Source organism: Megalobrama amblycephala, linkage group LG13 (assembly GCF_018812025.1).
Source record: "Megalobrama amblycephala isolate DHTTF-2021 linkage group LG13, ASM1881202v1, whole genome shotgun sequence".
Taxonomy (NCBI): domain Eukaryota; kingdom Metazoa; phylum Chordata; class Actinopteri; order Cypriniformes; family Xenocyprididae; genus Megalobrama; species Megalobrama amblycephala.
Window position 1 is genome coordinate 1,778,741 of NC_063056.1, and position 23,856 is coordinate 1,802,596.

The following is a 23,856-nucleotide window of genomic DNA, read 5'->3' on the forward strand; positions in this document are numbered from 1 at the left end:
ATCAGATTATAGTACCATGGTACTGATTACCAATTCATATAACATAATATTTACACAGTACTCCAAAGGTAGTGCAAAGAATATCATGGTGCTACCGCAGTTCCACATCTAAAAACCATGGCATTACAATAATTTATTATGTTTCACTGACCTTTTATTACCATCAAAACAAAGGTTAATAGAAAATACAGATGCAGTACACTCTCTCCAATAAAAATGTGGAACAATAAATATTTCGGACTGATGCACCAAAATTTCAGCAACCAAAAATTTCAGCCGAAACACTTTTTGAGAGCTGTTGACTGAAACAGTGACGTTTAATTAACACTTCTCTGACGGTGTGTTTTACCAGTGTCAGGGTCATGAACACAACGTGGAGAAGTTACAACAGGAAAACACGTCAGCTGTGTGGACTCTAGGGCTAGCTTGAAATTATTTTCTCTTTTTTTAATGGATCTTCATTTTGATGATCTGAGATCTTTTCGTTTTTTGCTTTCAGTCGATGCATGATCAAAACTTCACTAAACATTATTTGTAGCGCCTGCCATCCAATAATCGCAATAAGCTTCTTTTTAAAATTTCAATTTTATAACCAAATTCAACCAACAAATGCCGTTTCGGTGCTCTTTAATGTAACATGACAGATCGCTGTATCCACCTCAGGTCATCTCTTCCTCTTTACTACTAATTACAGCACGAAACAAACATGAATGACCATCAGAAGGAATGTTGAAAGATACAGTACAACTTACTGAAATGATTCATGTCTCAGTGTTTCAACAGCAGAAAGACGTCAATAAAACAGCTTGAGAACAATATGACATGTAACGTTACATTTTCCTCAGAACTGCTTTCAGGAAACGGCCAATCAGGGTTTAGAATTCTGGAGTGGCACCTGGAGCGGCCAATTAGAGGGTTAGTTCACTCCAGAATTAAAATTTCCTGATAGTTTACTCATCCACATGTCATCCAAGATGTCTTTCTTTCTTCAGTCTAAAAGAAATGAAGGTTTTTGATGAAAACATTCCAGGATTTTTCTCCATATAGTGGACTTCACTGGACTCCAAACAGTTGAAGGTCAAAATTACAGTTTCAGTGCAGCTTCAAAGAGCTCTACATGATCCCAGACGAGGAATAAGAGTCTTATCTAGAGAAACCATTGGCTATTTTCTAAAAAAAAAAACTTTTTAACCACAAATGCTCGTCTTGCACTGCTCTGTGATGCTCCACACATTACGTAATCATGTTGGAAAGGTCACGCGTGACGTAGGCTGAAGTACCGATCCAGTGTTTACAAAGCGAATGTGCAAAGACCAAGTCAAACGTCCTTTACAAAAAAAAGGTAAAACAATGATGTTGGACGATTTTGAAGTTGGAGGAGAAAATAAGATGGAGTTTTTAGATTTTCTGCCTATGTCATGAGTGACCTTTCCAACGTGATTGCGTAATGTGTGATGTCGTGGATATATATATATATATATATATATATATATATTTTTTTTTTTTTTTTTTAGAAAATGATGATGGTTTCTCTAGATAAGACTCTTATTCCTCGTCTGGTATCATTTAAAGCTCTTTGAAGCTGCACTGAAACTGACATTTGGACCTTCAACCCATTGAACCCCAGTGAAGTCCACTATATGGAGAAAAATCCTGGAATGATTTCATCAAAAACCTTCATTTCTTTTCCACTGAAGAAAGAAATGAACATGAACATCTTGGATGACATGGAGGTCAGTAAATTATCAGGAAAATTTATTTCTGAAGTAAACTAATCCTTTAAATTTAAGAGGCTACTTACTCTGTTAATGGCATTATCTTCAGGTTTGGTGATCAATATGCTGGATTGAATATAAACGTCCTCTATGATGACGTTAACTGCCTTTCCTTATTAAGCGACTTCCATCTGTTAGATAATAACAGATGTAAACATACCATCCTGTCGTATGGAGATAAATGTCTCATTGCTTACCACTGATCATCACACGGCTTTAATGAATTGCTCCTTCATAAGAGTATCAGTTCCAAAAAAGCTCCTCTGCTATTTCTGTTCTTCTCTAGGTCAATTTGGGGCTCCAATCAGCTGGTCTCTGTGGATCTCTGGATTCTATCAGCGCTATAATCAGAGCACGGCTCTCTGTGTTAATGTGGCCGGTGGCAGCGCAGCAGTGGAGTAACTGAACATCATCTGTCATGCCTTTTTTCTAAATTCAAATGCAGGTCCTTATATGAAGTCTAAAGTGCTAAATTATACATTCTGATGTGCGATTTTCAGAAGTGATTATGTCATTTTGTATCATTATCATATCATGCCATATGCAATCTCAATATCACCAGCACACAGTTTATGCCCTTTACCAGCATGAGGCCATTTCAAATATATGAGTTTTACACTGTCTGAACATGCGAGAGATGCTCGTCCGTGCAAAACTCACAATGCTGCACTAAAAAAACGCTGGGTTGTTTTTCTTCCCAAATGATGGGTTCAGCCTGTTGGGTCATTTTGTTGGGTTTGTTTTTTCCATGGTTGGGTAGTTTTTGTGTACAAACTTGCATTGGGTTAGAGGCTGGTCAATCTCACGGACAGTTTAAACAATACACCCCTCCCCACCCCCCTACGACACAACAACCCCGCGGTGACTTATTTACTACAGCAACCCAGCTGTTGGGTTACACAGAGGACAGGCTTTTTGCATCCTCGTCAGGAGAGAGGAGAGAGAACTTTGAAAACTGGCAGCAGCAGATTTTGGACATAGTGCTTTTAGTCAGTTCGTTGGTGTGAGAAAAAAAAAAAAGCGAAATATGGTCAATTTTTTTTGAAACATACGTTATTAATTATTTAACTTTTAAAAAGCAATTTAGTTTATTGGTGTAAGCTGTATAATTGAGCTGTCATTCTTTTCTGCACTTTTATCACACACACTCGCGCGCGCATTATTTACTGATATTTATTTCATAGTTTTACAGGCTGTAGTGTGTCCTTTCACTGAACGAATAGCTAAAATAAACACGTACGTGTTTTTGCTTGATTTCGTGAAAATAGTTTCAAACAAAGACATGCCAGAACTGTTGCGCATCTCCAAGCAACGGTGATTTTGAATGAATCTGCGTTTTGAACCACTGAATGAATGACTCGCATATTAAGATTTACCGCCACCTACTGGCTGTTTTATTTTCATATTTACACTTTATACACTGCAAAAAATGCTGTTCTTGCTTAGAGTTTTTGTCTTGTTTCCAGTCCAAATATCTAAAAATTCTTAGATCAAGAAGCATTTTTTTGATAAGTAAAAAGAATTGTCTTGTTTTTAGGAAAAATAAGTCAAAATTAAGTGAGTTTTTCCTTAAAACAAGCAAAATAATCTGCCAGTGGGGTAAGGAAAATAATCTTAATCCAAACTGAAAACAAGATTATATATCTTATTTTTGGTTTGATATAAGATTATTTTGCTTACCCCACTGGCAGATTATTTTGCTTGTTTTAAGGAAAAACTCACTTAATTTTGACTTATTTTTCCTAAAAACAAGAAAATAATTTTTACTTGTCAAGAAAATGCTTCTTGATTTAAGAATAGAATTAAGATATTTTGACTAGAAACAAGACAACAACTCTAAGCAAGAACAGCATTTTTTGCAGTGTATAGACTGTTTTTACTTAAAATATTAAAATTTTAAAGATTCATTTTTTTTTTTTTTTTACATATTTCTAAATTCAAAAAATTATATTTAAAAATATTCGTAGAACATTATTTACCCATGAGCTACATTAAGCAGTCTATGTAAATGTGTCTAAAAACCACTTCAGATTGAGCTTCTATGTCACTTCTGCAGTGCAAAGATGGATTTTTTGATGATTTTTTTTTGATTGGTAACAGTCTGATTGGGTCTTATTTGTGTAATTGAATTTATTGTTGAACATTTTAAAACAATTTTTCTATTTTAACTTAAGAAATTGATTAAATGTGATGCATGCATTTAATAAGATTAGAAAAATTTCTCTCATAATGGTACAAATGCTCCAGGAAATTAATTTAAATGGGGAAACATCACCCTGTAATGGGAAAGTTAGTGTCTGTTATTGATCAGAAAGTTATTATTATTATTATTATTATTATTATTTTTTTTTTTTATTATACATATGATTACCATCATATTTAATATGTTTTTTTTTTTTTTTTTTTTAATAAGCTAGTTAAATAAAATAGTAAAGTAGTTCCAACAGATTTCCCTGTGGTACCGAAATTGGTACCACAGGAAACAGAGAACCATATTTTACTGGTATTGGTACCGACTACTGTAATTTTGGTACCGTGACAACACTATGTTCATCATATAAATTGATCAAGATGTAGAATACACCTGTCTGGTCTTTATATTCTCTTCTGGAGCCTGAACGTTTTGGATCTCACTGACTTTCACCACTGAACATTCATCAAATGTAATCTTTTGTGTTGTAGAGGAAAAACAGCATGAAAGTGTTCCAATGATGACAGAATTTGGGCAAACTATTCTATTAAATACTGTGAAATAACAATGAACAGTAATAATCCTAATCTCTGTTAATGTAGTTTATAAATCATTTATTTGAAAATAGAACATACAACTTTTATCTGAAATAGAGCTTTTGTAACAATGTAAAAATGTGTCGTTGGTGAATAAAAGTATTCAATTATTAAAAAAAAAAAACGTATGCACGGTATTACCTGACAGTATTATACAGCATTACCTGATCATACATTGTACCTTACAGTAAAACATTATCATAATGCCAAAGGTTTGAAGATACACGATCTGGATGAAGTTTAACCTTGAAGCTGTTTGCTTTTCCCTGACGCCTGAAGAGAACATGGGTCTGGATTTTACAAATATACGGTTTATTCACCTCTAACGCAGAATATAAAGCAGCTCTGCTTTAGTTTCTCTAAACGTATAACCTATTTTCTATACTTACCGGCAGCTGAAAATGAATCATCTTGAAAAATCAGTAATCACAAGAGGTAAACAAGAGAAACACCCAGTGAAACGCATGCAAGAGTGTGTCTGAGAGAGAGAGGAGCGGCATACGTTCTCCAGGGCACGGCGAGGCCCACAGAAGGCTCTAATTGAAACGCTAAGGTTTGCTTTGAGGTGTCACAGAGTGTTAATGCTGCGCTCTCTGAGCGTAAGTTAAAGTGAGGCTGGGGCAGGCGCTCACGTTCAGAGGTGGGATTCAAAATGGCAGTGCATCGGCTCTCTGATCAAGGCTGATTAAGGGCCGCTGAAGAGAGATTATTTCCCTGCGCGCTAAGCAGAAGCCGGGCTGCCTTCCACCGGCCGCGGCAGACAACGCTGATTAGCCATTACTGTGTCTTAACACAAGCAGACAGTAGCCATGCCGCACAGAGACACAGCACGCACCTCTAGGTGATGAAGATACTGAGACGTGACGAGATCTGAGCGAGCAGCCTGTGGCCAGCACAAACACAATGACCTCTGCTTCTCGAATGACACTCAGGATCGGTAAAAAAGTCTCTATGAGCAATGCCTGAATAAGAAATCAGACTCACTGCTGAGACAAAGACATTACGAGTCTTAATACGTCTAGTTTGACAGGGACATTACCAGAGCATCTGACCCGACACTCAAATCTCTTTCATTCCCATTTTCTTGGCTTTGGCAACGTCCATTCTGCCTCTTCCGCTGCGTCTCCGTACTCTAAAATGCTGACAACATGCAATCAGTTTTGTTACAAATGCATCTCTTTAAGCTGGATTTCAAAACATAATGATAGAGAATTAAACACTTAATACGTCTTTAAACAGACAACATAAAGTCATTTACTGGGTAATGGTTCCATTGGCCAAACACTGGCAAAAAAATAGTATTGATTAGTATTGAAAGGAAAGGAAAGGAAAGGAAAGGAAAGGAAAGGAAAGGAAAGGAAAGGAAAGGAAAAAGCAAATAGAAATGGAAGGGGAAGGTATGGGGGAAAAGAATGGGGGAATAAAAACAGGAAAAAGTAAGGAGGAATAGGAAATAAAAAAAGGAAACAGGAAAAAGAAAGCAAAAAGGGACAAGCAAGTAAATTAAATGGGGAAAAGAAGGAACATAACAGGAAAAGCAGAGCGTGAAAGGAAAGCAACGTGGAAAATAAAGGCAAGATAAGGGGGAAGTGGGAAATAAAAAGGAAACAAAAAAGAAAGCAAAACGGAAGAGAAAGTAAAGGAAATTGGGGAAAGAAAGGCATTTAACAGGAATAAGAAAATAAAAAAGGAAATTGGAAAAACAATAGGGGAATGAAAAGGAGAAAAAAAGGTGAAAATGAAAAGAAAGGAAAAGACATAGGAAAGGAATGGGAAAATGAAAGGGAAAGGGAATGGGGAAACAAAGTGAAAAAAAGGAAAAGGAAAGTGAAAAAAGGAAAATAATGGGGAAATGAAAAGGAAATGGGGAGGATAATAGTGAAAAGAAAAGGAAAAGAAAGGAAAATGAAAAAGAAAGGAAATTAATTGGGGAAAATAATGAGGAAAAGGGAAAGTAAAGAAATGGGGAAAAATGAAAAGGAAGAAGGAAAGAGAAAGTGAAAAAAAGGAAAGGAAAGGAAAGGAAAGAAAAGGGAAGGAAAGGAAAGGAAAGGAAAGGAAAGGAAAGGAAAGGAAAGGAAAGGAAAGGAAAGGAAAGGAAAGGAAAGGAAAGGAAAGGAAAGGAAAGGAAAGGAAAGGAAAGGGGGAATTACAAATGAAGGGGGAAATAAAAAGGAAACAGGACAATGAAAAGGAAGAGAAAGGAAATGGGGAAAAAAGGGATTTAACAGGAAAAGAAAACAAGGAAAGGAAAGGAAAGGAAAGGAAAGGAAAGGAAAGGAAAGGAAAGGAAAGGAAAGGAAAGGAAAGGAAAGGAAAGGAAAGGAAAGGAAAGGAAAGGAAAGGAAAGGAAAGGAAAGGAATGGAAAGGAAAGGAAATTGGAAAAGAGTGGGAAAAAGGAAGGAAATGGGGAGAATTGGGAATTGTATAAAAAATATTTGATTTCTATTATGTTTCTATGATTAAATATATCTATTATATGTGGTCAAACGGATTAAAAACAAGTGCATTCCTGCTGTTTCCTGGAAGTGCTCTACTTCCACAAGCTTTCACAGAGACCGACTGAACGTTTGGTTGTCTTAATTGTGCAGACAAGACAACAAAGCCCTTTTGTCCTGCACTGAATAGTGACATCCTCACAGGAGAGAGAAGTTAAAAATAGTTGAAAGCGCAAACAATAGAAATTAATGAGCTAAATCTTGCAGACCTGTCCCATGAGGCCAAGGGGGTTTAGCAGACAGAAAGAGAAACTCTCCCATCTGAGAGAAGACCTGCTGTCATACTTGATGTTTCCTTCACAGAAAGAAAAACATAAAATCCCTCACAGCTCCCACCGATCTGTCCGTGCCAGACTCTCCAGACTGCGTTCGCGGCTTTAATCATCAGCACACACTTCTGTGATGCGTCTCTCTCGCGCTGCTCGTGTGGATTGTCGGTCTGAGCACTAGGTGTCTCCTTTCATCCACCGATGGGAGAGAGGAGGTCCTGACGCAGAGACTGCATGGGAGACCAAGGGAGCGTAACGGAGAGGCTCCGATCTGAAAGAGTGAAATCTAGGGGCATGACAGAGCGGGACAGGGGCCATCAGATGGGTTTGAACCGAGTCATGCTTTTAATGCAAGACAGATCAGTGAGGAAGACCTTTGAAACAGTACTTTTCATTTCTTTTACTTCAAATACATTCTGTTTATGGTTAGAATAATAGTATAAATCCACTTATTTTGCTATTATAAATGCATGATTATATTAAGGCGGCCTATTAAGCCTTTTCTCAAAGTCTTGATGATGTTTTGGGCTCTACCAGAACAGGTTTTCATGCTTGAATGTTGATTATTTTCCTCATTTTCTCCATTGCTGCAGCTCCTCTCTTCCCAGTTTGTCAGTAACGCTCTGTTTAGTTCCTGTCTCTATGAAGCCCCTCCTTCTGAAAAGCACAATGTGCTCTGATTGGTCGGCTGGAGCAGTGTGTTGTGATTGGTGTTAGGGAAATGTCCCGCCCCTTACCATAACCGCCAGTTTCAACACACTACTAACTAACTCAACCAGGCCCCGCCCCTTTATTCTGCATATGAATTATTTAAATGAGGAATATTGTGAAGAAAACTCAATGGAGGCGTTTCAGAAACACTGACACTCATATAAAGAAGAACTCTCGCCTTTTTCATGATCAAACAGCAACATTACACACTAAAGAAAGATGAAGATGGAGAAAGAAATCCCATCAGTTGACTGCAATAAAACACAAGAACATATCTGCAGCGAAGCGCATCACTCATCATGATGGAACTGGTTATGTTGGTATGCTTTGAGACGCCTACATAAACATAATAGTTGAGAAAACATAACCCCGGGAACTGTCTCCCTGAATACTGAAACGCTGCATTACTGATGGGCTGCTCAGTGCTTAAGGCGTGTGAATGGGATATGAATAGTCAGAGGGCACGTGAAAGGATCTCTATCTGTCATTTCTATTAATAGGTTGAGTCCTTCAAGCAGATCACCCTGAGAGCTGGACTTCCTGTACCCGTCCGTAACATTCACACGCATCAGCACAAAAACATGGGCGCATGTAAAGTTTTGAACAAGCAATTCACAAAATATCAACCGCTGTTATTCTGGCCAAAAAGAAATTAGGACATATTGGAGGCAATTAATATCATGTACTGCATTCAAAGGTTTGGGGTCAGTAATTATTTTTAAAGAAATGAATACTTTTATTTATCAAGGATGCATTAAACTGATCAAAAGGAACAGCATTTGCATTGATGCAAGAAAATTACACTGCAAATAAAAGCTGTCTTTTCTATTTATCAAAGAATCCTGAAAAATGTATCATGGTTTCCATTGATAATCAGCATATGAGACACTGGAAATACAGCTCTGCCAACTTTAAAATATATTTAAAAAAAATCATTTTTAAATTTATGGTTTTACTTATTCAAATGATGATCTTCTGTAATATTACTTCACAGAATGGAAGACTTCAGATGCAAAAGCCTCTAAGTGGCATCTGAAATTTTCTTATAAAATGAGCATTTTTATCAAGCTTGTATGTTTATGTTCAGTTATTTCACTTTAATGGCAATGCAAATGACTTATTAATTGCCATTAAAGTGAAAATTACTGAACCTAAACACACAAGCTTGATAAAAATGCTCATTTTAGAAGAAAATTTCAAATGGCACTCAGAGGCTTTTGCATCTGAAGTCTTCATATTATATATATATATATATATATATATATATATATATATATATATATATATATATATATATATATATATATATATATATATATATATATATTTTTTTTTTTTTTTTTTTTTTTTTTCAATATTAATTTAACTTGTTTTATGCAATATCCTCATATTTTGAAAAGACTTTGTGTGTGTGTGTGTGTGTGTGTGTGTTCTGTGCAGTCAATTAACTAGCATTAACAAACCATAAACACACTCAATCAGCTTGTTAATGTCACACACACACACACACACACACACACACACACACACACACACACACAATTAGAGCTTTCTGCTCTTTAGTAGCGAGCGTTTGGAGTCACGGGGCAAAAAAGCGCTTATAGAGGCTCTTATCTCAGAGGATGCATTAAGATATGTGAGCCTGATTGACAGCCTCTTCAAACGCACACATAAAGTGCTTTAATGAGCATTATGAAGTACGCTCACCTATGACTTTTACAGAATTATAAACAATCCTACTTTATATAACTGACCTTACAGGTGATCTGTTTCCCCCTCCATATTCATATGTGAGATTAAGAGAGCATTAATATTAATGAGGGGTGATTTTCATAAGTAAATAAGCTGTGTCATCAGAAGGTGAGTACTGAGGTTGTGTGTGTGTGTGTGTGTGTGTGTGGAGATATTGTGATGTTACAGAGCACAAAAACACACTTTACCTCACTTTAATCCTCACAAACAGACTTAAACTCTTATCAGAAATATCACATTTGGGCCCTTTGCTCCGGAAGAGACAGAATCTACAACATATCACCAAATCCTCACAGAAACACCACTTAAATGGCACTTGGAGGTAAACTTCTTTGGATACAAGATATTGGCACTGAGCTCTTCCTTGGCGATCAATTTATCACTACAATTCCTTATCATCAGCGCTGTTAATGTGTTTTAACACGGCGAGTAACGAAGCAACAAGCGGCACTTTCTGAATTAGTATTTTCTGAACATGTTACTTTAAAAGAAACACTTGCACATAGCACACATCTTCAATGTGCTAAAAATTATGTCATTTATAATGCAAATCCTATTTCTGCCTGAGCAGGCTTTGAGGAGAACGCTATAGCCTCATGTAGGCCTCACTTAAATGGGGTGTAGATTAAAGACAGCATCCATTTTGGTCGAGCCCGCGGGACCCACGGAAAGGTTACTAAATGTATCACTCCACCTTCTGCTGGGAGATTTATATATGGAGTTAAAGTGTGACTGTAGTGTTGAGAGAGCAACGCTCCACCTCTCTGTGCGCACATATATCCCACCACTCATCTATAACACACACACACACACACACACCCCAGATCAGCTGGTAGAGCTGCATATGCACAGGAAAAATGGCATTAGCAGTGATCTAAAACTATACACTATATAAAACAATAAACTGGGGATGTCAAAAATACAAATTTTTCGGTACATACTGATTCTGCACATTTGAAACATTTGTTTTAATTCTCATTTTCCATAGTATCAATACTCTGGTCAATCAATATTATACACAAGCACCAGGGCTGCGCAGTATACCTCATTTTAGCATCGGTTTTGTGACTTGTGCATCCATGATAGTCACATCACAGGATGTGTGATGTCAAGTATAGGGATCGTAGATCCACATGGACCAGGCACCACGGATCGAAACACACGTGATTCTCGGATTAATTGTAAAGTTTAACCATCATAAAGTGAAAAGTTATCATCTGCACGTGTTTTAGGTCATGTCAGTTTAAACATTCAAGTGATTTTAAACCATTTAAGTGCAAGAAAGAGAACTCAATTCGGTACTCACACACTGTTTTCTGTGCGGAAACACAGACGGTCGCACAGACAGAACGTGAACACTGAATTCAGTTCTTTTTCTCGTCTTTTTGTGCTTGAACGGACACATACACGCACAAATTATGTCAAAATGCCCATCTCTGTGAATATCCTCATATACACAGTCGCTTATGACTTACGTGAAAAAATTAAGAAAGAAAACAGATAGGTATCAGCATATTGGATTTGTGCATTTGCTCTTAAAGTGACAGCAGCCTAATAAACCTGCTGCTGTCTGTGTCATTAATGTTAATCAAGCAACAAAAGACAAAGAGAAAATCACTTTTGTAGCTTTTAACAAAGATTAATTATATTTAATTTATACATGATTACACATTTTAATACAAGGCGTGATTAATCACGATTAATTACAGAAATACGTGTAATTAATATGTTTTTTTTAATTGGTCCACAGCCCTAGTTTGTATACAACTCGGTTTCTGATTTACAACTCCGTTTTGTTGATTATAATATCTAAAAATAAATAGTAATTCAATTTAAACCTTTATTATTAGTGCAATGCACCATATGAGATGGTTTCCTGTGTAGAGTATTATTATTGGAAAAATTAACATGTATGTGAAATATTTCCAAATTTAGATTGGAATCAAATTGAGAGCTTGTGAATCAGAATGGAATCAAATTGTTGAAATCTGTGTCAATACCCAGCCTTAATTAACATATGGCAGAAGTGAAAACATAACCACAACACAAGGTTTTCACAGGGTCGCAGAAAGGACGTACAATCCTCTGATATTCAATTCAAAATGGCACCTTTTGTTGGCAAATGAAACTTTGACTGACATCACAAGTGGACTTGCCGGCTTCTTTATAAACATTTTCAAAGTATTAAAGTGTAGTGTGCTCCTCCACCGCAATTCCTCTGACAAAACGTAAAGCGCACATGAATGGGCTCTGGTCTCTTCTAGTGTGTCTAAGTGCATCTTCAAACGCAGCAGCTGGACCACACACTCGAGCGGCGTTTGAATGTCAGCCTCTGCGGGGGCTCTAATTGCACGCCCACTCCAGCTAATAGGGCAGCATCCAAAAGTTTAGAGCTGCATCGCCTTCGGGTTTCATTTCAAAGCGTCCGCACCCGTTTGGCCCTCACAGGTACGTCTCCTGCCTGTGTTTACCATTCTCTCAGAAACCGCCACTGCTAGCATAGGTGACTGACCTCAATTTCTCTCACTTTTCTCTCCTGCAGAGCCGGTGAATAACTGCTCATAAATAACACCGCTTTGGTCGGCTGAAGAGAGCCCACTCTGAATTTCTTTGTCCTAAGCAGAAGTGCGACGCAGGTTCTCTATGATGGGTATAAAACACGTAGGAAAGCGAACGCTGAAGAGATTATTCCATTCATTCTCAGACTTGCAGCGCAGACTGTCCAGAAAGACCATATATCTTTAAATAGACTCTTGCACAAAACTATAATGGTGAAAAAGGGCTTGGAAAGTGCAGTGTGAAACCAGATTTTGATATGTACTGCAAGTAGCGTGTACCTGTTTCTCACACTGGCCGTAGTCTGGACCCTGGTCGACCTGGAAAAAAGACAGCTCTCCCCGGTTCTTGGCCATCTCGATCAGACTCATGCCAGTGCGGACAGTAGAGTTGCGGGCATGCACGAACACCATCACCTGAAACAAACACAGGACAGCAGCACTTGGTTAGGTTACGTTTGATACTGAACACAACTGAACCTCACGCATGACTGAACACAAACACTCTACATTAATGGTTGACCGGAAGTGATTTTTGATGGCCAGTATAAAATTTATTTATTCAGACACGTCGGCAAACCTGCAAACCAATCATGCCGATAATTGAAAAAATTCCAATACATCAGCCACTTCTCTACACAGGCAAGAACTCATGCTGCTTAAAGGGATGGTTCACCCAAAACTGAACATTATCCCATGATTTACTCACTCTCAAACCACCCTAGATGACTATCTCCTTTCAGACGAACACAATCAGAGTTACATTAAAAAATATCTTGGCTCTCCCAAGCTTTCTAATGGTAGTGAACAGTGCTCACAATTTTGAAGGACAAATAAATGCATCCATCAATCATAAAAGTAATCCACACGACTCCAGAGGGTTAATAAAGGCCTTTTGAAGCCAAGTGATGGGTTTTTGTAAGAAAAATAAACTATAAACTATAATAACTGGTTTCCAGTAACAGGCGAGTCTAGTTCCAGCAGAAGAGTGACGTCTGACCCGACATATGACATATTGATGAACATGGAAGCACAGAGGTCCACGAATTACAGGTCACAAAACAAGCTTACAATACTCCTACAGTACATCATGCACCAGGTCAGAGGTCACTCTTCCGCCGGAACTAGATGCGTACAGCCATTACCGGAAGCCAGTTATTATAGTTTATACAGTTATAAATATGGATAGTTTTCTTAGAAAAACCCATTGCTTTGCTTCAGAAGGTCTTTATTAACCCCCTGGAGTCGTATGGATTATATTTATGATGGATGGATGCGCTTTTTTGGGCTTCAAAATCTCATCCCCCCATTCACTTCCATTATAAAGCTTGGAAGAGCCAGAATATTATTTAACATAACTCCGATCGTGTCTGTCTGAAAGAAGATAGTCATATATACCTAGGATGGCTTGAGGGTGAGCAAATCATGGGTTCATTTTCATTTTTGGGTGAACTATCCCTTTAACTAATGACAGTTACTTCCAAAAGAGTTTGATTTTAGTTAATGTTGCTAAGCTCAACACACCTCATACTTGGTACATTAGATATTAGGCAAAATAGACAAGTACACTGAACCAGTGTTGAGGCACAGACTGATGACTGGCCACCCAATCAAATCAAAGAGAATATGCTAATGGTGTGGTCATAAAACAAAAATGCAAAAATAATCTATAATTTGTAAAGTGCATCTTTAAAAAGACAATCATTTTATTGTGTGCCTGTAATGGATCGGCTTGAGTCTGCTTCTAACTGCTATTTCTATAAATGCAAAGCAGATTATTAGTCCTGATCATTATGGTTTTGCCTCATTTTTTCACATCTGAGCATTCAAGGCAATTAAGAGATTTAAAGGTGCCCTAGAACTTTTTTTAAAAAGATGTAATATAAGTCTAAGGTGTCCCCTGAATGTGTCTGTGAAGTTTCAGCTCAAAATACCCCATAGATTTTTTTAATTCATTTTTTTAACTGCCTATTTTGGGGCATCATTATAAATGAGCCGATTCAGGGCTACTGGCCCTTTAATTCTCGTGCTCCACGCCCACGGAGCTCGCGCTTGCCTTAAACAGTGCATAAACAAAGTTTACACAGCTAATATAACCCTCAAATGGATCTTTACAAAGTGTTCGTCATGCATGCGGCATGTATGCGTCGGATTATGTGAGTATTGTATACTGTTATATTGTTTACTTCTGATTTTGAATGAGTTTGATAGTGCTCCGTGGCTAACGGGTAATGCTACACTGTTGGAGAGATTTATAAAGAATGAAGTTGTGTTTATGCATTATACAGAGTGCGAGTGTTTAATAATGAAAATAACGACGGCTCTTGTCTCCGTGAATACAGTAAGAAACGATGGTAACTTTAACCACATTTAACAGTACATTAGCAACATGCTAACGAAACATTTAGAAAGACAATTCACAAATATCACTAAAAATATCATGATATCATGGATCATGTCAGTTATTATTGCTCCATCTGCCATTTTTCACTATTGTTCTTGCTTGCTTACCTAGTCTGATGATTCAGATGTGCACAGATCCAGACGTTAATACTGGCTGCCCTTGTCTAATGCCTTGAACATGGGCTGGCATATGCAAATATTGGGGGCGTACATATTAATGATCCCGACTGTTACGTAACAGTCGGTGTTATGTTGAGATTCGCCTGTTCTTCGGAGGTCTTTTAAACAAATGAGATTTATATAAGAAGGAGGAAACAATGGAGTTTGAGACTCACTGTATGTCATGTCCATGTACTGAACTCTGTCAAGATAAATTCAATTTTTCATTCGAGGGCACCTTTAAATATTGGTCGATTTCGTTCTATGCAAGAAAAAGCGATTATTTTTGATAATTAATGAAAATATGGCTGGTTGTCACAATATTCCTCATTTAAATAATTAATGCGCAGAATAAAGGGGCGGGGCCTGGTTGAGTTAGATAGTAGTGTGTTGATGTATGATAAGGGCCGGGACATTTCCCAACATCTGTAACATCTGCTTTCAAGCAGAATTACTATATTGTAAATTACTATATTGCACGTTTCAGTACTGAATGCAATATTTCCATCGTCACAGACGTAGTATTGTGCTGGGTCTTTTACATGTGAACTGGCACATCTGGATCTGGCCTCTAACTTCTGGATTGTTCTTTCTGAACCTGACGAGGCAGAAGCTCCATCCACAATGAGCAGAAGGGCAGAGCGGTGTCTGTGTGCCATATTAGTCAAAGGACAAAAGAGGGTTGTAATTTTCCTATTACACTCAGGCTGCCCTTGCAAAGCAGTCAATACCCCAGACAAAAACAATCAATAATAGAAATACAAGACAGTTATGAGATGGCAAAAAGACTCTCTCTCTCTCACACTCTCACTGTTCTCGCCGTCCTTTAACTGAAAGTACTGATGGTGTGGGAGAGCTAGGGGAGAAGAAAAATAAATCTGACATACTGTTCTCGACTTAGCACATAATATTCTAACATATTAACTCCCTACAGTGTGACATTTTCCACCACAATAATACTGTGAATGTAACACAAATGCATAACTCGTTTGGAAACCCAATTGATACCCATAAACATGAAGTTCCTCCTGAACCGTGATTTGCTTCATGCTATTACTAGTCAAATGAAGCCATTATTGAGGGACCGACAGTCTCATTCTAGAGATCATTTTATTGGATGGAAGTTTGGATATGCCCCTGAAGATATGTTCAATATATTTGATCTGTTTTTCTGGATGACTGTAAATTTGTCTATCTGCATAAAATATTTAAAGCTCATAATCATGAACTAAAGCGATGCCGATTCAGGTTTCATGGGGTCTTTAAAGTAAAATGCGATGCTATCTGGCCCTGAGCAGATAGTATAAACTGTATGCTTTTGTGCAATGACAACCACCTTAACAAAGCACATAGTAGACACAACATGGCAGAACTCTGAAAAAAACACAGCTTGAGGATGAGGATATCTAATAAGAAACACCTGAATCTCTTTGGCAACCTTTGAAAAAACTAGTTCTACTCTGAAACGTTCATGGAACTTTGTGACTTTGTTTCTCAGCTGATAAAATACAAACAAACATCTCGACTCCGGGAACTGTCAAAATCAACCAGTTCTTGCCATTTTTGTGCACAGTATGTATTAGGTGAACACTTTGAGTCTGGTCTTTGTCTTTTTTGTGCGAGTTCCCCTCTCTCTTAATGATTTTCAGTTTTTCTTCACTGTTCTGTCTTTCTTTTTAAAGGGGTGGTTGATTATGATATGACTTTTTAACTTTAGTTAGTGTGTAATGTTTCTGTTTGATCATAAACAACATCTGCAAAATGACGACGCTCAAAGTTCAATGCAAAGGGAGATATTTTCTTTTAAAGAATTCTCTGTTTAAGGACTACAACAAACGGCTGGTTGGGACTACAACAAGCTTCTTCCCGGGTTAGTGACATCTGGGACTGCACTGAAGCTCTTATCTTTTAGATCGAAAGCAGTTCGCTGCTATGGGTGGTTGCAGGTCTGATATCAGTGTGGTGCAATCTGGTGTTCCTCAAGGATCAATTTTGGGTCCTTTACTTTTTAGAATTTGCATTTATCCATTTTAAGATCACTTGGTCTCAACTTTCACTTTTATGCAAATGACACTCAGGTTTATATACATTCAAAACCTGATGTTATTGTGCGTGTGTCTTTTCTTTCTCAATGTATTTATGCATTTATAGAAATGTTCTTTGTCTAAACAGTGACAATGCGGAGGTAATGCTCATTGGTTCCCCCCACCAGCTATGTAAGGCTCGGTCTTTAAATTTAAGTGTGGATGCTCTACACTGGAACTTTAAACAAAATTAAAATATTTGGGGGTGATATTTGACGCACATTTAACATTTGTTTCCCATGTTCAGAACACTGTCAAGACATCATTTATTCATCTTAGAAATATTGCCAGATTGCGTCCTATGTTGTCATTCCCGGTGGCTGAAAAGTTAATCAACATCTTTGTGTTTTCTCACATTGATTATTGTAATGCTTTGCTGGTCGGGGTCTCAAGAGCTACCCCAAATAAATAACAGCTGGTTTGAAATTCAGCTACTTGAATCCTGTCTGGAAACAGAGCAAGGCATCGCATCACTGTCTTGGAGTCTTTACATTGGCTCCCCGTCAGATTACATGTTGATTTTAAAATTCTCGTGCTTATTTATAAAGCTTTGCATGGTTTGGCTCCTCATTATCTCTCTGAGCTTCTAGCCCCTACACACCAGCGCTTTTAATTGTTTAAAATCTATGGCCGTTTTCCTCAGATGCTCCAAGACTTTGGAATTCTTTGCCTGTTCAGATTAGGCAAGCAGAATCCCTTAGTGGTAAATTTTCCCTTAAAGCTTATTTCTTTAGGGTAGCTTTTACTTGATTATTTTGTAATTGTTAAATTTCTTATTTACTTGTTGTTGATAGTATGTTCTTATTAGGACCCGAGCACCGATGGTGTGAGGACCCTATTGTAATTGCTCAGTCAATTATTATTCTTCTTTGAAATGAAACGCATTTGTCAGGGCCTAAACATGCTCGAAAACTCATGAAACTTTGCACACGCATCAGACGTGGTGAAAATGGGTCGATAGCACCATCTACAAAATTTCAATTAAGAGCCCTTTGCACTATGTTTCACGTACAAGTATGAAATTCGGTAGACAGATGTAACACCTAATAATGTAATACCTACATTATGTAGGTATTGCATTAATACATTAATACCAGATGTAATACATACAAAAAAGCAAAATCTGTAAACCCAAAAGGAATATGAGATATTTTGAGTTTTCTCTGCAAAATTTTAGCAGTTTTTGCCATTTCCAGAAGTTGTACTTTAACAAACTCCTTCGATCAAGATCAACATCATATTTGGTCAGTATAATCTAAAGGACTTTACGATGTTAAATTGCGAAGATCTAGAGTTTTCACTGAAGGGCTGAAAAAATTAGATGTTTCGCCATGAAAGAGGAAGATGTTGTAACTCAAGTATACAATGTCCAATCTGTCTTCACATGTTTGATAAGGCCTGAACACATCCACACACCAAAATTTAGTTATAGTCATATCGCCACCAGCTGGTAGCAGGAAGTGTGGCAAATACAAATGACTGACGTAGTCCTCCTGTATTTATATACTTAAATGCATACCGCCCACCATGTTTTCCTAAAGCCACCGGGTGGCGGTGGCATGGGTGTGAGGACCCTTTCATCGATGCTTGCAGCTTTAATTTGGCATTTTGTTTTTTTTATCGCACTTATTTTAGTATTGTTTGTATACTTGTAAGTTTTATTTATTCTTCTTGTGAAGCGCTTTGAGATGCTACTTTTTAAAGGCACTATAGAAAATAAACTTTATTATTATTATATTACATTATTATTACTAACCTTAAAATTTACATAAACCCGCCCCCGAGAACACACAACATGCCATGATGGGCTACTTCAGAGAAGAGGAAGAGTTGTTGTAGAAGAGTACATCTTGTAAAAGGGGCACTTTAGGTCCCCTTTAATTAATTTTTGTACTTTATTAACCTTTTAGTTCAAGGACATTTTTGGGGTGGTGCTAAAAGAAGTTCAAGGTCTAATTATAGCCTATAGTTGTGAAGTAGGCCATCTAAACTCTTTGCCAATAATAATTTATTAATACTTGTATGTCTAATATGTCAAAAATGTATACAAAAAATGTCTTGTCTTGTCACATTCAGTTATGAATGACGTGATTTAAATGACAGCATATTTTTAATTCAAAATGAGGAAATTCCATAAAAAAGTTGAGTAGTTTATGCCTATGGTGGTTATGGCCCTGTTTCAGTTTAATTTTGGCAAATTTAAGGCAAACAATGGAGTTTGATGCAAATGTTTGGCATCAGCTTACAGCTCAAAATCACAGCTGCTAAACTTAATAATCTAGATCGAACTATCAAAAAATGACAGATATTGTTATTCTGTTAACACACAAGCACCTCCAAGAAAACATTGTACCAAATGAAAGATGAGGTTCAGATAATCAAAGTAATGTATGCATTTAAGTAAAGGAAGTAGGACGACTGCAGACATGCTACAATGTGAGTCTGAAGCCAGCGTAGCAGTGATGCTCTGTGCCACACCGAATGGCTCTGTGTTGATGTGCTGAACGCTGCTGTTCTGTTTGTTTTGGGCTGTATTTTGCCACGGTCAGTACCTGGAAACAGAGCCAGCACTTTGGCATTCATCACAATTGTTTGGGCTTGTGGATAATTGGTAGCTAATTAATTCATGATTGCTAATTTAAGAACAGCCTTCCAAAAAACACAAACATGTCCTTGACCACCTGCCAACATGTTTCTCACCAGCGCTCACCGCAATCTGCTCTTCTTCAGAGCACAGAGAGAGCGAGAGAGAGGACAGAAAATGTGGCTATTGGGGCTGTGAGGATGTGGAAAGACTCTTCAGAAAACAGATTTAATAAGCTGATCGCTGTGACAAAGAGGAAAAGTCACAAAAGAACAATAAATGACAATGAAGGACAAAGAGAGCCATGAAGGATTTATATGGCATTGTCTAACTGCTCTTTTCAATAATCTCTCCTGGCCGAAGGGTGTTTTATTGTTGATCCTACAGAAATACCTCTCTTACTGAAATAACTCCCATACTGCACTTTATAAGGCCGAGTTCAGAGGCAGATGCTTCACTTATGGTACTTGTTAAAACCAATACTTACTGGCCACTAGTTGGGATGGGCATTTTTGGCAATTTTTCATTTCGATCATCGGTAGGTTTCAAGGTTTTCTTTGATTAGAACAGTGTTAGATTGATTATGATGCAGCAATGTTTTAATAAGGAAGCATCTAAAAGGAACAGCCGCCTGAGGTGAGTGACGCCAATAAACTGAAGCCCGACACATCCTATGATATTAATCAGATAACTTAGATACATAATATAGACGTAACATTACAACTTGTATCGGCACAAAAGGATGCAAATGCCAGTGAACTTTAAGTTACGCGCTATAGTGAATTATGCCATTGAACAAATATGGCGAAAAATGCACTGCTCCATTATTATAACATCAGTATTTTTTTTTTTAAAGAAACATCTAGCATAAACGAAACACTAAAAACGAAACACTGATATGCAGTGCATTAAGCATGTTAATAAATATTGATATCCTGACCCAACGCATCCGATATTAGATTAGTCAGATGTAGCTATTACAACTTTCATCTGTAAAAGGTTTGCGAATGCAAACGTGAGTTTGACCAAAAGTGTAACTCCGATTGTGCTTTAAAAAGTGCAACTAATATTTCAGCAATATTTTGGATTCAATTTGCACTTTCTGATCAACCAAAATGTTATTTTACAGCTAAATTAATTACGAATAGAATTGAAAGGATATTTTCAGCACAAGATAAAAGCTTGGCGCTGCACAGCTTGCATTGAACTGTTTTTTCATCTATCTTGTCAAAGTGAAGCCAGACATCACTACGTGACTTCGAGGCCATTCTCTCTCTTCTCACGTCTTTTTTCCATGCTGTGGAAAGCTAAACCATCGGAGCTCAGGGCGCCGCCCAAAGTGCTACTATAACCAATCAGGAGAAAAAAGAACAAATACATTTCGATCATTGTTTACATGATCGATCGTCGCTGTCATGGTCGAGTACTCGAGTACTTGGTTGCTGTTGCACATCTCTAGCCACTAGGGGACATGGTGAAAAATACCACCAAAATTAACATAAATGCCCCCAAAATTGATGATAAGGGGGGGAAACTGCCAAAGCACTAAATTTATTAAGACTGTTGTGATTAAAATGACTGGTGAAAATGAAGGAAATGTGTCAACTGCAGTATTACTTTTAGACAGTGGTGTAAAGTATTTGAGTCAAAGTAATTAGTTACTGTACCTTCTTGTATCTTAAGTATATTTTTTTGACTACTTTTTGGCTACTTTACTTTTGTTCTTAGGATCAAGGATATTATCAACTTTTACTCTCTACTTGACTACATTTTTGAACAAGTATGTGCTCTTTACTCCAATGCATTTGTAAAGAGTAATGCAATTACACATTACATTTTGTATGTTACCTAGTTTTTCTGCAGTAGTTCATTTCTGTTACAAAAGAAGCAATATCGCTCTCTACAGAGCACTGAAGGTACTATATCTTGTGTGCTTTGCCCTTAATCACCCAAACTTGTCAACAAGGCTAGTTTACACGAATGTGAGTGCATTAGCAGGTAGTTGTAGGTGTTTCATATTTAAAGGTCCCGTTCTTCGTGATCCCATGTTTCAAACTTTAGTTAGCGTGTAATGTTGTTGTTAGAGTATAAATAAAATCTGTAAAATTTTAAAGCTCAAAGTTCAATGCCAAGCGAGATATTTTATTTAGCAGAAGTCGCCTACATCGAACGGCCAGTTTGGACTACATCCCTCTACTTCCTTCTTTAATGACGTCACTAAAACAGTTTTTTGACTAACCTCCGCCCACAGGAATACACAAGAGTTGCGTTTGTAGAGTGTGTTTGTCGCCATGTCGTCGAAACGCTGTTATTTTCATCCCGCAGTCCAATCACCGGGTCTGATTCCGGCTCAAATTGATAGGGTCAAATTAAAGACATGTTTACAGTAACACTGAGCGCATGCATCTCCACGTTATGGTAAGAGGCGTGACCTTTCCGGGCACGGTTCGCTAAGCTGCTGTCGAATCACAACACAGGAACCGCTGGCACAATCAGAACTCGTTACGTATTTCTGAAGGAGGGACTTCATAGAACAAGGAAGTCATCAGCCCGTTTTATGACAGTGGAAACAGTGGTATACAGATAAGTAAATTATGTGAAAAATACTGTGTTTTTTTACACGCGAAACATGAACACATGTTATATTGCACACTATAAACACAATCAAAGCTTCAAAAAAACATGAAAAACGGGACCTTTAAGATGAGAATGTAGTTGCAGCCAGTGATGAGGCTGAAACAAGCACCTCTAGTCTAGAAGGCTTTGTCTTTAATTATAGTTAACATTATTTTATTTATCAGTTATCTTGAAGAGACCTTTTTGATGGATATTGGTTTACTTATTCCCTGTTTGAGCACTTGAGCTTAACTGAGACTTGAGTGTCTGTAGATGTTTAAGAGGCTGTTGTGTGACGACCTTGATTTATTGCAATATTGAGGTGTTCAGTTTTATTTTGATTAAAGAAAATAAATATGATTGCTCTTCTCACAAATCAACTGTTTCTTGTTGTTCACTAGAATGTCTCTTAGGTGTTGAGGATAGTCCCTATTTGAGCTTACATTCAGTACGAATAAAATACTTAAGTACTCTTAAAGTCAGATACTCTAAGACTTTTATTCAAGTAGTATTGAAATTGGTGACTTGTAACAAGTGAGTAATTTTCACTGTTAAGGTATTTGACTTTTACTGTACTTGATCTTTTCATGATTGCATCAAAGATTTATTTTCATGCATCATTAAACATTATAACCAACCACACACGTTTCTGAATTGCGCATGATGCAATCTGAAAATGGCAGAGTTTTGTTCAGTGCGCACACAGAATTCTGCACTCTCGCAAAACTCTCATCATAAACAAAGTTCAGATATAATGTAAACAAGAGACTCATTTTGCAGTGTAGACAGCTTCAGTGATTATAACAGGTATTTTCATTGATTATAACTCACACTAGACTGAAGTCATGAACCATGACTGCATCAATCTGAATGAAGCCATTGAACTCCACATAAAACAATCAGACTGCACACTGCACGGATATATACACAGAGTTTTAAAAAGTAAAATGCACAGATGCGCAGATCTTTCCAATTCCAGTTTTCAATCTGATCAAGTGTTTATATGTCTGATCAAACAGATTAGAAAAGAATTAAACAACCCCTCTGGTCTGAATTGGACAATTAATTGGTCAATTAATTACGACTGACATGGATACTTTTTTATTTTGACTGTGTTACTACTCTGATTACAAAATGGATTATTAGGTTCACTGTAAATGCAGCTACTGTGAAGCTGAAATCCTGATTGGTCATTGTAAAAGTGCTGACTAGATGAGCTATAACCATTAGAGGATTTGCCATAACCATTTAGAGAACTGTTACTACAGCATATATCACTGTGTGTCTGGAGAGTTTCTCAAACCAGCTGCACTTGATCACATTATAAGCCAAGTTGAAATGCACCCAAGACATGCTGTGATTAGATCATAATTAGATCACTGAAAATCCTATTTGGAATTGGTCTGGGATGCGTTTTTGACCATGCTTAATGGTGTAAATGCATGTTTGTTTTCTGCATTGAGACAGTTGATTTAAACTGTCAGCATCTACAGACAACATTTACATGTACAAGTCCACAAGCTGTGAACAACACATATACCCCTACCCCATATGAAACTTGGCTAGATATAATGAATGCTTTTTAACACTCTGGAGTCTGAGGTATTGCTGGCGATACCACCTCAGTTTAAGCTAGTGTGAAAGAGACTTAAAATACTCTTT

General features: G+C 37.4%; 1 protein-coding gene across 2 annotated transcripts in view; it reads right to left on the bottom strand.

Annotated features, from left to right (window-relative positions):
* ascc3 (activating signal cointegrator 1 complex subunit 3) overlaps window positions 1-23,856 on the bottom strand; it is a 242,887-nt gene that overhangs the window by 76,638 nt on the left and 142,393 nt on the right. For both annotated transcript variants that reach the window (XM_048152789.1, XM_048152790.1), the window contains exon 14: window positions 12,631-12,765. In XM_048152789.1, coding sequence (XP_048008746.1) covers window positions 12,631-12,765 — 135 coding nt within the window. The remainder of the gene's footprint in view (window positions 1-12,630; window positions 12,766-23,856) is intronic.